The following is a 14,455-nucleotide window of genomic DNA, read 5'->3' as shown; positions in this document are numbered from 1 at the left end:
GCATGATCTTCCCAACACTCTGTACTACAGCAAGAACACAAAACAGCCTGCCAAAACCATTCTGTCAAATGCAAATCAAGGCGTGCGCTCAGAAGGCTGCTACCTTTTCCTACCTAGGACTGAAAACCGCCGTCTCAGATAGTGGCAGAAGAGTAAAAAAACCACAACCCTGGGTTCATTTGCTCCCCTGTTAAGCTGGGCAGACAAAATGGTTGCTCTCTGCTATGCTGTCAGGCGTATAGGTTGTATATAGGCACTTCCTGCAAACAGAGAGAGGGGTGCTGTGGCTGTTGCACTCAATGCCCAGCCACACACGTGCGCCCTTGTGACACGTGCAGATCGGCGTGAACACAGCCCACAGCCACACCACCTCAATGCAGTTGAGCCGCTACCCCACACACCCTCCAGCTGTCCCTGCAGTATAAATGTTTAATTCACCCGCTCCGTGCTGGCTGTGCCGCTTCAGCCTCCCAGGCAGGTGAGGAGGACCTCCCTGCTGCCTTCAGGTAGCAACCCCCAAACCCTCCCCGAGCCCCTGCACGTGGGCAGTCACTGCGGCTCCTCCTCGCTCTCCAGCAAACAGCAAAATGGACTAGCTGCAAGTCAGCTTTAGGTTTTCTCCGTGCTTCCACAGTCCTCTGTCCTTTCCCAGTCCACCCCTCCAGCCTCCTCTGCCACAAGCACCCATCCCTCTACGCCATGCCTCTTGTCCGCACACCACATGCTGAACTATAGCATCTTCGCCATGGAAACCTAACAGGAAAATCTGGCTATTTTGAGCCATACTTTTAAAGCTATTGCAGCTTTTTCCTTTTTTCAACTCTAACATTGTCAAACTAATAATTATGAAGACAAATGGCAGTTCTACATGTCTCACAAGCCTTCCTCCCCTTAAATTTCAGAAGAATTTGTATCTTGCTCCGACAGGAGCATGGCACCATGATAAGACAAGAAACCCCTCCAAAATCTCAGAAGTTATTTTTGGCTTTCCGCAAATCAATATGTCCTCTGAAGCAATAGGAGCAGTCAGTAAGCCAAATTCTGCTTTTATCATCACAATTTCCAAGTTATTCCCTTGCACTCTGTGAACAACTGTGCATTTACACTCAAGCAGTCTGTTCTCGCTTCTGCCAGTGAAAGGCTCCACTGGCTACCAAGAAGTTATTCCACGGTTATGATACCGGGAAAGAACTTTTGTTTCAGTGAAGTTAGTGGAATAACTTTCATTGACTTCCATAAGCTGACACTGAAACCCAAGTTTGGATCAGCATCTGAAAAGAGGAGCACAAGGAAAAAAAATAATCTATAAGCTTTATGACTGTGCAGGGTATTATCCCCTGGACACAGAGCGAGTTTTGCTGTAACTGCAAAAGATAAAAACCATCTTTTTTATTACAAAGTCAAATGTTAGGGATTCTAGTTTTTGGATGAGATGGATGTGTTGTAAAGGGTCCCTAAAAGACCTGCTTGGGTGAGTAGTACAGATGGAACACAATGTGGGTTTGCATTTATCTGAGAACATTTAGAGCTCTGACATACAGTCTACATGACAGACTTCCTCGATGTATAGAGAAAATATAGCCAATTTCTTTGTGTAAGCTGAATTATTTACCAGAGTGTTCCAAAGTGTATTGGTAATAAAACACTATGAAGTATAAGTAACTCCAGACAATCTTGGCTTACATTAAAACCAGTTGGTTGGGGTTTTTTTTGTTTGGGGTTTTTTTTGGGTTTTTTTTTTTTTGTTTTTGTTTTTTTGTTAAGAATGTTATTAAGAAAATAAATCCTGAGAATCTGGGAAGGTAGGACTTTGTCAAATGAACATAAGCCTCTGAAGGACTGCGTTGAGTCAATGGATGGAAAGGTCGAATTCTCCAAACCATCACCCTAAGGGAGTTGGGAATCACTCTCACTTCAAAATTAAATAGGCTTTTTGGCACAGGATGAAGGATGAAAAGATGGTAAGGTGATTTTGTGAAACTTATCTGCCTGGGAAAAATGGCTGTTTTTAACTAACCCCCCCCCCAAAAAGGTATGCAGAGTAAAACTATTTCGCCAGATGGCCAAACAAGCCATCGTTTTTCCATTGTTCTAGCCCAGCCACTAGTAGCACATTCAGTTTAAAAGTACAAGGCGCTCATTCCTGCCTCCTACCCTGGAGGACTGGACCATAAGCTGCTCTTAGAGAAGCTTCCCCTGAAGATAAAGCTAACTTCTTCCCATATCTTCCCTTGCTCTTTCAGCAGACTCATTGCTAAGAAAGAGGAAACCCACATCTTTTTGGCTTGATTTAAGGTCTTTTAGAAGACGGTGGGGATCTTTCTCTGGCTATGGTTGGGCACAAAGTCACTTTCTCACCTGGGCTAGCTTTAAGTTGAAACTGCCCACTGAAAGAGTCCTACAATATCTCAGTAGCTTGCCATCGAGAAACTTGATAGGAACTGTGGCATTTATGCAATGCTCACCTGGGGACCTCATTTTCTGACTCTTAACATGATGGCTAGACACTAGCTTCTAGTAAGCCTGAAGCTTTCACCTCAGCTGGAACTGCTGCAACTTTGTCCTTTGCGCTGTGGACAGCAATTCATGCTACAGTTTTGTGTTTCGCTAGTTTTTACACTTTTGTACCAGTTCACACGGCATTTCTTTCCACAGCCCAAACGAAGGAACATGGTTGGGTTCTCTATTCAACTCTCCTGTCCCAGAGAGCAGATCTGGCTGGCCAGTCTCCCAGAAAAGCCACTGACCTGGCCCTTTCACAGCACAGGGTTCATAATGAAAATAAAACATATAGACAAGTAGGTGTCATCTTACTTTTTCTAAAATCCCTGTTCTGTCTTTCACTGCGAATCCTTCATTGACCAATTTCCAGTTGCTTAGGCTACATTTTTACAGCATCACTGCCTCTTAGCCCACTGCACCATATTTCTACAGTTATCTCAACATGGTGTCACAACAGTTACACTGGAAGTCAGCTGCTTGCTTTTTATTTCAAAATCTTTTAAATCAGAGAACATGCACCAAATGAAACATTAACAGTTAACAGAGCCAGAATTAGGCTAATTTCTGGGCAGGCACTGGAGGTTGCTCTGTTACTACGCTGGGCCTAAGATAAGTGACACGGGTGTAAGAGGGTGTAAACTGCTTGGTCGTCTCTTGCTGTGCAATGCAGAGATTGCATGCTGCAGTGCCTTTACTTTCCTCTGTACACCCTTGCCTGGACTGTTATTAGACATGACTACTAAGATCCACATGAAGATTTATGCAGCAGCAGCTTTACTTCATGCCTTAGGTATGATCTCAAGTTAAGCAGAAATTCAAGTCTTTGCAGGATTGCGTATTTTTAATGATTTGATTCCATTTCTGTGTTTGTTTGAACCACAAGTGCAACGAATATGTTTAAGTCTTACACATAGCCATGAACAAAGATCTCCTTTTTCTCTGAAAGAGAAAGGAAAGCAGCAGCAACTGGCAATATATGTACTGTGTAATGCATGGGGCACTGCAGATGTTAAAGCAGCTCGTTGTTTCTGCATCTGGAACAAGTAGGTCACACATAGTTATTACACACACTGCTGAACATGAAGCAGCCAATACCCATGTAATGTATGTGAGCTTTCAAACTACCTTTTAGTACTTTATAGTAGCACAGCATCTTGTTTGCAGATGCTCTGGTTGAGAGCAACTGATGGAACAGTGAAAGGGCCCAAAGCTGACTGACCTAATTGCTGTGTGGATTGAGAAGCTGGCAAAATCATTAGTTTCTTTTATATGCTTTCCTTCTATACTATAATAAAGATAAATATTGATTGCTAGAGCAATATCGATTGTAGAGGTCGCTGCAGATGGCAGCTGCATGATTTGCACAAATATCTCCCATGTACAGTGCTCCTTATTTGCATGAGAATGCAGTTTCACCATCCTCATGTGTTGCCTTATAGGAGCATTTACCCAAACTATATATATATCAGTGATTAGCACTGAAATATGAAACAAAGGACTGAAATAGTACATCTTCTTAATATGTTTTGTGTGTGTGTGTCCATCTGTCTGCCTGTCTGCTGTGGGTAAGTGGAGTTGGGTGTCCGAGCCACGCGGCCAGAAGCACAGGCCGCAAGGGACCTGCTGGAATTTATGCTGCAATGTCACCACGTCACTTGGGAGTACCACCCAGCCGCACAGCACGCCTGAGGCCACGCTCCCTCCTCCACCCGCTGACCTAGACACTGAAACTGCCAAGCCCTTCATTCAGGCCTGGATGCCTTCCTCCAAGCCGCCAGCTTTGGGTCCTCAGGGACACAGTGTCCCTGTGGAATGGCTTCAGCATCTTCTCCTGAACTGAACCTGCCCAGTGGGATCCTCGCCTACTTGTGAGAAATGGAAAAGGCCTCTCCAGCACGGGCCAGGGTCGTGGTGGGGGAGGAAAATTGCCTACCATGAGTATGGTGCCTAGAGCAGAGCACAAACCCCTATGCTCAGCCAAGGAGGAATCCTTGGGGTGTGTGGGACCGAGCTGCAGGAAGCAGCAGGAGTATTTACGTCCCTTTTTATCACTGGTGCAAGGCCCATTTCAAGGTCAGGCAGCGCGTGGCAGGGCTATTGCTGCCTCTCTCCTCTACCTGCAACCTCCAGGAGGGAGGAAGGGGAAGGAAGAGGAGCAATCTGTGGAGATGGCCTCCTCACCTCCTCGGACACTACCCGGCTGCAGGGAAAGCACTCTCATCTGAGCACATCGTACATCTCTGCATGCCTGTCTTACAGCTAGCAAACTGCATCTTATTGCGGGCAATGCTGCACTTTGAGACTGCTGCTGGCTGACCTGCTGATATTGAAATTCAAAGGAAAAGCATGCATATTTAACCCCAATTCATCATTGTGATTTTGATTAACTCTACAAGTCAGAGGTTTGCAGGCTTTAATCTTGTTATAAGAAAATACTCCTGTCCTGTCTATTGGTGTCTTCCAACAGGAGACTCAACAGAGGGCTTCTTCCTATTATTTATCTCCTTCCACTTACTTGGACGCATTGCGGACCCCTGAAATAGCTGCCCAGTATCTCTCCAAACCATGGCTTGTCCAGTGTACAGAGTGCTCTTATTTCCTCAGTGGCCCATAAGGAGGAGATTAATACTGGAATCCAGGTTTCTGATGTGGTTATGTGCTGACACTAAGCCACTTTAGCAGATGAGTGGGCACTCCATTTGGTGAGTATTTCATAGATGTTTTTTGGAAGATCTTAGAAATACACCATGGTTCAGAATGTTATGCTTCATTCTTCATTTCCTTTTAAGAATATCTCTCGGGGTGTTACGTTGAGTAGCCCTGTCTTACAAAATCAATTATTCCTTAGCCAGCTCAGAAATAAAACCCCAAGTAAGCAACACTAAATGTCTGATTTACCAATAGATTGCAATCCAGTGCTAAAGAGCATAGCCACTGCCCTGCTTTAAATATTCATGAAGCCCACTGGTGCAAAATGCATTAAAGGTGGGAATAATGCCAGTAATACACGATCCTCTTAGTGACAAGAAGCTTTCACATACTAAAGTAGCAAGATGTTAAAGACTTTCAACTGAACAGTCTTTGTTTTTAACCTAGAGAAAGAGATTCACTAATGGAATGCCAAATTGCATTCACTCTCATGATATTAGGCTGTAGAATAAGATAATAGTACACGTATGCTTTACCATGCCGTACAAAACCTGTTATTACGGTGGGTTCGTTTCCACCTTTTCTCTGTACTTTCCAGAAAATGTTCACACACCTCTTACGCCTTCGAGTAGTCTTCTATGTGCCAAACCCCCTATCAGAATCCCAGGAGTCTAGCCATTAACAGATTGGTTTTACACAAATAAAAAGATTTAAAAATAGTGGTGGCACAGTAGAATAGCACAATTTAGCTGACTGACAACTGGCAATGAATAACCAAAAAAAAAAAGAAAAAGAAAAAAGAAAAAATAAAGAGTTAAATCAGAGACAAGGGACTGCAAAATAACAGACTGTGGCAATGTAGAATAATGTTAATTGTCACTTTAAATCATCAGCAGCCCAACCACATCTGCTATCACACCTGTGCTCTCTTCTCTGATCTACTCTGGCACCCTAGCAATATTAGGCGAAGAGCCAGCCTCACATCTCCAGCTCTCTGCGGTCTGGCTCTGCTACCAGCCTGCATCCCTGTCACCTGGAACGGGTCAGGCAGCTGACCCTGCACCCTCAAATCGTTCCTGATTGATGGGGGATGCTGCCAGTGCTGGGCTCATCATCCCCTAACAACAGGTCCCGGGGCCACCGGGAACCACTGACCCCATTTGGATTTCACAAACCTCATCAGTCAGGTGAGGTAGCTGACGGAGCCCTGCTTACATCTGAAATCTGATCCGCATAAAACCAGTGATCAAATAACGAACGGAGATTTCTTTTCCCACTTAATCTAAGGACGTTTTCCGTACAACACATCTTGGCAGGGGGAGTGGGGGAGTATGTCTAGCTGGTGCCAAACATGGAAATTCAATTAACGCACATTTGAAAGGGGGATCTAGGACCTCCGTACATAGTCCGCTTTTATTCTAGAAATAAGAATAACAAAGAGCTAACACCAGAAGGCTCATTTTTTAGAAAGACGTTTATCCAAGACTAATCAGGGGGCAGAGACAGGAAAACAGGGCTCTGTTACGGCATATGAAGTTGTTTACTTCAAAGCAGACCTTTAACAGGCTTTACATGGTCTTTGTACTTCTGGTTGGAAAGCTGCTTTCCTGCCTTTTAACAGTTTGTCTGGCAGCATCTTCCCAGTAAATGCCCTTCCCTGCTTCCCGCCCCAGAAGCATCTTGCCCTGCAGAAAGACTGCCTGTCAATAAAGATTGAGAACTTCAGCTCCTGCAGTCATTACACTGCTCCGTATAAGCCAAGTTGTTTCAAAGGGGAGGAATTAGATAACGCAAAAGCTGCAGTGGGAACATTACTGGGGTAAGTTGGATCAGCTTATTTTACCAAGCTATTTCTGGAAAAAAATAAACACTGCTACTCAGTGCTTATGATTAATAATGTTATCTTGTAGCTAATTTTATTCCTTGCCCCTCTCTTCTCCTGCCTTCCAATTTCAAAGTGCACTTAATTATGAAAACACGAGCACTAGACTGTGAATTTTGATATATTAATTTTACCATGGTTTTCCTTCTACACTGCACCACCAAAACTCTCAAGGACAACCGGTCAAGGAGACAATGAAAATCCTGATACCTGGGGTAATTTTCTTAAGCAATCAACATTAAGCAATTTCTTCCACACAACTCTCATTGCACCTTGCTCCTGTTTTTCAGCACCACAATCCCTTTCCACGATGGCAGCCAGAGCCAAGCTGCTGTGGTTTGTTTACTTGGTGTTTCTTAAAGACTAGAACTGGAGATTATTGAAAGCCTGGCAAGAAAAAAACAAAATGAGCCCAAATGGATGGCTGTGACCATATTCCTAAGCTTCTTCACTGAACAGCAGAAATGTTCATTATTCCATGCCTGACCAACAGTGCAGGGTGAGGTCAGCTGCCCAGCACTGGGCCGAGTTATCATGTTCACCGTTCATTCGTTGACTCCTCTCTGCTCTAAGCCTACTGTCCAAGTTACAGTTTGGGCAACACTGCTTTACCGACACCTCACTGCCCAGTCTCTGCCTCCATCCTTCACCGGCCACCAGCTCACAGCTTCAGCAGCAGCAGCCAGAAACAGCTCTAACATTTGCATGGTTATTTTGTTGTCTCTCTACCGTTGTATTAATTACTTAGATAGAAAAACAAGGCTTGGTGTTAAGGCAGCGTTAGAAGTACAGCTCTGTGAATAGCGGCTTTTTTGATCTATTGGCTGCTCCAAAATCACAATGAAATGATTAGTTTAAAGTTGGCTTAATGTATGTTTGCATAGTTTCTAGGCAAAATGAATAAAAAAGTGAGTAGATAGAATTATTTCCCTTCAGCTTATGTAGTTAAGATTTAAAATAATAAAAAAACCCTGAATAAATTTGATACCTCTTTAAAAAAAAAAAAAAAGTAAAACAACTTCCACCGAGAAAACATCTAAATGTACACTCTAATTATTTCAAGCATTTGAGGGTGAGGTCTTCAACTTCAGCAACTAGGAAAAAGCGAGACAGATTTCCCAGCATTTCTAATGCCAGATAAGAATTAACATGATGATAATACTAATGATACTTTTTAACCTGAAAAGCTTTAGGTCAATTGTTTTTCCCAATTCTATTTTTACCAAAGTATAACGCTGTAAAACCCCAGATGGAATGACATAAGTTATAACAGCAACAAAACGGATAACTGTGTTTCTAGATTTTGTCTAAATTGCATGTTCCAAAATTATTAACCAGACTGTTTTATACATTTTTTCAGAGTAACAACCACCTCAATCACTGTACAATGAATCTCTGGGTGCAGAAATTTGAATATCTAATATTTGTAATGCTTTCTAAACCACAGTACCTTTAAATATTCTAACATTCATTAAAATAGAAGAGTAGACCAAATTACTGTACCAAACATCCTCTGCATCTTCGTCACACTCTGCCCCAAACTGGCAAATGTCACAGGTCGATGTCTCTTTTTGATTGGTTTCACCTGAGCCTTCATTGACTGTTTGATGGAAAGCAAAAGAATATACATTAGTAAAGACAGCACTGTAGCAAAGCACTTCTCTCTAGAAAAATCTATGCACTGCGTCAGCTTAGTGTGTTGCTCACAAAGCCGACGGGTGGCCAACAGTGTTTCTGAACGGAGCCAACGCAGAGACTTCCACGTTGGCCTGTGATAAATTCCCTGACTTGCGGGTTGGCCTGTGATAAATTCCCTGACTTGCGGAGTTAAAAAGGAAAGTGGAGCAAGACCCTTCCTCTTCCTTTTCCACTTAACCCTGACCCCTTCGAGCTGCAGCCGGGAACGCTGTGTCACCGCCATGCCTCACTGCTTTGCTCCCAGGGACAGTAGCGGAGGTGTATCGATAGCATCACGTGCTGCCTGGTGTCCTTTACCGCTGAAGGGCCTTGAGATGGACCCAAGGGGATGCTTCCCTCAAAAACGTTTTGAAATTACCTGCCGTGTGGTGCAATCTAGTCCGTTCCAAAGGCAAAACATTTTTCTCTTCAGAAGCACAGCCATGAGCCCCAAGGACTAGTTATCTCTGGAAGGAAAGATTTAGCACTGTCCAGAGGAGGGGACGAACTCCAGCACAGGTTGAATTTGAAAGCCAGGGAAGTCAACACCAATGTCTGCAATTGTGAAAGGTTTGCACCTGGCTCTTAAGTCAAAAATGTGAAGGGACCAGGGAAAATAAAAAATATGGGTGGAAGAGGACTGCTAAAAAATATTGATGGCTGACAACTGACAGGGAGAGAGACCACTAAGGCAGGCACCAAGAAGAGGGTTTGTTACAAGATCCAAAAGAAACATAATCTGTTTGCATTAAAGTATATAAGCACCTTTTAATATCTTTCGAAAGACGCTGCTTTCTAGCAAGATACTGTACCTCACGATATCCTTCTGCCAGTTAGAGAATAATTAAAACAACCCAGACTTTAAGTACCAGTCAGCTTTGACTGATGTTGTTATCTGCATAAGCAGCCTCTGCAGTGCCATCCTTTCATTCCTCTCTTTCACTTGGTGTCAGCACTGCGGTGCCGGCTTACCGCACATTTGGATCCAACCTACCAAAGCTGGTGGATGTGCTGAAGTGTGTTGGTAGCCCCAGTGACACTGATGGGTCAAATCACCTGCCTGATGTTGTACATCCACTGCATGAGACTGTTAACCCAGGTGTTAAGCGGGTTGTTACTGCAGGCTGTCGTGTTGCAGTGACCTTGGGTAGGCTGCTTTTGTTATTTACTCAAGAAAATACAAGTCCGAAGCTTGCACAGAGCTGCTGGAGGACAAAGGGCTTTAGCCCATCGAAGAGCAAGTGTGACCCCAATGCTTGTTTTTCAATAGAAATGCTCTCTTAACTCTGGACAAGCCCTCTGTCATGTTCTCCTCAGTGTAAAATGGGGAAAATACCACTGTCTGCCAACACAGAATATGTAAACGAGTATATTAAAAGATGGTGATATGCTGATACACTACAGTGATACGGACCACAGAAATACCTAAAGTAGATGGTTTGTCTAAGAAGTTTTTTTCCTGAGGCTTAATATAGACAAAGAAAGTGTTGGTATGTTTAGTTATGAGCTATGCTGTGGCAATTTCTTATCAGTCATGCTTGAATTTAGACTATATCAAACTGAAAACCTTCACCTATGATGAACATTCTGATTATCCTAAAAGGAAAAAAAAGAGGGTTTTGCCCTATCTGTACAAGTTTGCTCACCTTTATATCCATAAAGTTCATGTCAAAACTCCCAAAGTGGAATCTCGGAAAAGATACACTGGGTTTTTGTTCTGCTGCATTGTCAGGCTTTGTAGGGAGGGTCTGAGCTGTGGGGTTTCTGGTTCCTTAAATGATTAAGGAACCGTGTCAGCTCATATTTTGTAAGAGCCAATGTAAGAGTGTAGACAAGGTGTCCAAGTGCCATGTTCTCATGCCATTAGCATCTCTGTGTCGCCTGTGTGATCCTGACCCAACAGCACCGGGAGGCTCATGCTGCTGTACACCTCCTCCCCGCCGCCCTGCAGCTGCACCCAGGCCTGCGTTTTTCGCTAAGTTTCATTTACATTTTAAATATAGAAATCTCTCTTACAGAGGAGGTAACTTTGACAGCCAGTTTTGGCAGGGGATTTCCAGTGGTGAAGCTATTAGACAGAACATGTAATGAATGACTGCATGCAAAGGACAATGGGACCTACGGGCAGAAGACTTCTTATGACAGCTGAGCATTCCTCACCTATCAGGAATATGACCAACTGCTTCAGTTCAGCAGGTTGAGAATATATTCTTTATGGACAAGAGCTATAATTTCTTTATTTTGTTATTCTGCAAATCACTTCCTTTCTATTTCCTTTTAATTAAAAACATATGCCCTATTTTGTATCCCTCCCTGGAATGTTTCCATTTGTAACCGTCTAGCAGGTGTGGTTGGACCAGGGACTTCACACCGTTCTGCATCACAAACTGAGTAAAATAGCTACTTAAGTCGTTAAAGGAAGGCATTTGAAAGATTGCGCATGCTGAAGAGAAGTAACTGATTTAGAGAATAACATCCACACTACAGCACAATGCAATTCTTACTTTCTACTAGAAAATAATAGGTCACTCCTTCATACTTTTCTGAAGAAGCTCTGCACTGAGCATTCCATAGTCAATGTGCACCTTGTCATTGTCCAATGACCAAGCATGCAGCAGTTTTGATTTAAAAAGACAGCCGTTTATCTTTTTTTCCTGTTTTCAGTAACCACAGATAATACTATTCTTTGCATTTCCTAAAAGTGTGTTTTGTCTCCCAACACAAACATACACACTGGCATGTGCACCCACACCCAGGACTGACACACATAGGGGCTTGTATTCTCCACACTATGCACGTAAGTGCTTTGATAAATCTGGACATCTTAGAAGGAGTTGTTTTCCCAACGTTTCCTGCTGCTTTATAGCTCGAGGACCAGTGGATGCTCATTTTCTAAGGTGACTCTTCTTCCTTTTACTTCCTCGCTGCACTTGTTGATTTGCACTTGCTTTCATATCCCAACTAAAAAAAAAAATATCCTGCTAGCAATAATAATCTAATTTCTGGATTCCACTTCTAAAAATAAGAGGAGTACAATCCTCTTTTGCTCACGCACATTACAGAGTTCTCATATTAGCAACTGTTGAGGTTTGACACCAAGATCCTGTAGGAACATAGCAGGGCTCTAGGGAGGATAATCGCTGAAGCCCACTGCTTCTTACTCACGCAACTGAGAAATGTTAAGCTGCAAGTTTCTATTTGTATTAGCAAGATTAGCAACTTCCAGAGTTCAAGAAAATGTGCTAACATGGGTTAGAAGGTCACTAACATTATCTGAAAGTCACTTCAGAGACTACCTCAATCTGCTAAGCAATATAAATTCTTTAGCTGGGAAGGCACTACACACAATTTAGAGTCAATGAACTGTGGTAACCACAACAGCTCCTGTTTTAATCATTTGGCCCTTTTCTGGCATTCTCACTGCACTCACATTAGATGCGATTTCGAGAATATCAGTACTGCCTGCAAATCCCACAAGAAAAAAACCTTTTTTGAGACATTTTACTTTGTTTACATAGCTGAAAAAACAGACAAAGTATCATTGATAGATTGGTCTGGCTCTGTGCTTATCTCCTGTAACATCAGGAGAAAACTACAAGTCCCAAACTGTCCCCTCACCACAGACACCTCTACTTTCTCTTTGCACTTCCATCTCTTTGAGTCAAGAGTCCTCTGTAGGTGCCACAGCCCCAACAGATCATGCCGTGACTTTATCCACACAGCTTCCCAGGCTCATGCTCTACTAGGAGTTGATGACTGGTGGTTTAGCTGTTTTAACAAATGGACATCAAAAACTGTGCTCAAGCTTCTGAATAGCCCTCGGTCCAAGTCTTCCCAAGTTGCTCAACAAGTGTCAAAAGCAGGATGGAAAACAACTCTTTGTAACTTCCAGAAAAGCAGCTCCAGTGGGATGGTTAGGAGTATGCACAGCAGCTCACAGTCTTGATCTGATATTCAAAGTGTCACCTATTTCCTAAGTGGCACAAGGGACACACACATATCTTGCCTGAGGGTCCACCATACTGTGAGGAGTAAGTGGAAGTGGAAAGGGAAGCCAGGAAGGTGAGAGACAATTAGGTGGCCACACTTGCTAAACACAAAGATCTCAATATCTCTTTGCTAATGCACCTCTGAAGGCAACAGGGCAAACTCAAGAGAGTCTCAGTTCACTTTCCACGTGGCTTTGCAGGACTACTAACACTATTAGAATAATCCTTACCCAATATATTGTAACTATAGTGGAGAACACAACAAAGGAACAGTATAAAACATCACCACCGTATACCTGAACATACAGAAGTATCACTATAAGGAATTGCTATGATTGTCTTTCGTATTACATAGTCTTCCTTTGATGGGATCAGACGTGTTCATTGCAATCCCTGATTCTGACTTCAGTCCTCATGGTGGGACATCTTTGCTATTGTTGAAAGAAGACCTTCAAACAAAGCTTGCTCTAGCTCACCCTACCAGCATATCCACTTGTTTTTAGCTATAAAAGCTAGGTAATAACAAAAATCACGTTGAGATGAGGGTTGATGGCCATTTTAATATTTTGGAATGAAAGACAATATGCGAATTAAAATGTGGAGGAGGAGGAGGAGGAGAAGAACGCTTTCCAGAGCAGCTGAGGTGATCCTGTCACATGCTTCAGTCCTAACAGGGGTGCCCTGGGCAGGTGACAAGACGAGTGGACAAAGTGAGAAAGCTTTGAGAAACCAGGACAGAGAAGCCAGCAGAATTAATAAAGTGTTAGAACAAACACTACCTGCACCTCTACCAAATGGCTAAAACCACCTCACAATCTTGACCAGTAACAGGCCAGATGCTGCAAGCAACTTCACTCTGATCAATAAGTCTTTTTTCCTGAAAGCATTAGCTCAGTCAAAACCTGCAAAGTGAGAAAAATGATGGGTGCGAAGCAGGGGGTCGACTCACGAATGACTCTGCTCTCGAAGTCTGGCAGAGGCTCAGAACGGCATTACAGTCAAAATGAAAAAGAAAACGGCCTACCGTATCGGTAATAAATCCAAACTCTGACAGGCCTTATTCTGCTTTACTCCTGCCGTCCGGCTCCATCTCAATAAATACAAATTTGCTCTTTCACACCCACAAACACGCTGGGGAAATTACTTATGGCACAAGAAAGCAATGTCTATCCTGCTCAGCACCTGACTCAGAACTACTTAAAGAGACCTGACACACTCTCCTTTGTGCCAACGGGCCTTTGATGGGTTTCTCCCTAGCGCCAAGGGTCAGTCCTTGAAGCCACCTCTCCGCTAGCGATGGGAAAGCTATTTAAGCAGGACCAGGGATGTGCCATACCTGAGCTGGCTGCCCTGGAAACCAGCCCATCTCTCCCAGCCTTTGTATCGCTTCAGGTCCCATCTTGGGTACCTCCACGTTGCCATTCTCAGCTACGTGCTGGAAAAGGTTAACGGGATGAGTTCAGCTCGATGCAAATACCTAACAGGCTTTTCAGGGAGGAACAAGATGTATCCAGCCAGCTCAGATTGCTGATAAAATGTGCTCTTATCTTCTTGCTAAAGACCATGTAGATACAGCCTGGCACTGCTTTGATGCCAGTCAGACTCAATTTGCAGTGTTTTCCAGCTCTCAGACTTCTACTGTGACTCTCAGGTTATATTTTCTCTTAAAATCACAGCTGGTGGACTATCTCAATGTGTAAGGAGCGCAGTTTATATGTATATTTGTTTTGAAAGGTATGTCTAAGCCTTAGAGCTG

General features: G+C 43.3%; 1 protein-coding gene across 1 annotated transcript in view; it reads right to left on the bottom strand.

Moving 5' to 3' along the window:
• TMEFF2 (transmembrane protein with EGF like and two follistatin like domains 2) overlaps positions 1-14,455 on the bottom strand; it is a 131,052-nt gene that overhangs the window by 45,646 nt on the left and 70,951 nt on the right. Inside the window, exon 5 of the mRNA XM_055812960.1 lies at positions 8,537-8,633. Coding sequence (XP_055668935.1) covers positions 8,537-8,633 — 97 coding nt within the window. The remainder of the gene's footprint in view (positions 1-8,536; positions 8,634-14,455) is intronic.

Source organism: Falco peregrinus, chromosome 8 (assembly GCF_023634155.1).
Source record: "Falco peregrinus isolate bFalPer1 chromosome 8, bFalPer1.pri, whole genome shotgun sequence".
Taxonomy (NCBI): Eukaryota; Metazoa; Chordata; class Aves; order Falconiformes; family Falconidae; genus Falco; species Falco peregrinus.
This window is presented reverse-complemented; position numbering and strand designations above follow the sequence as displayed.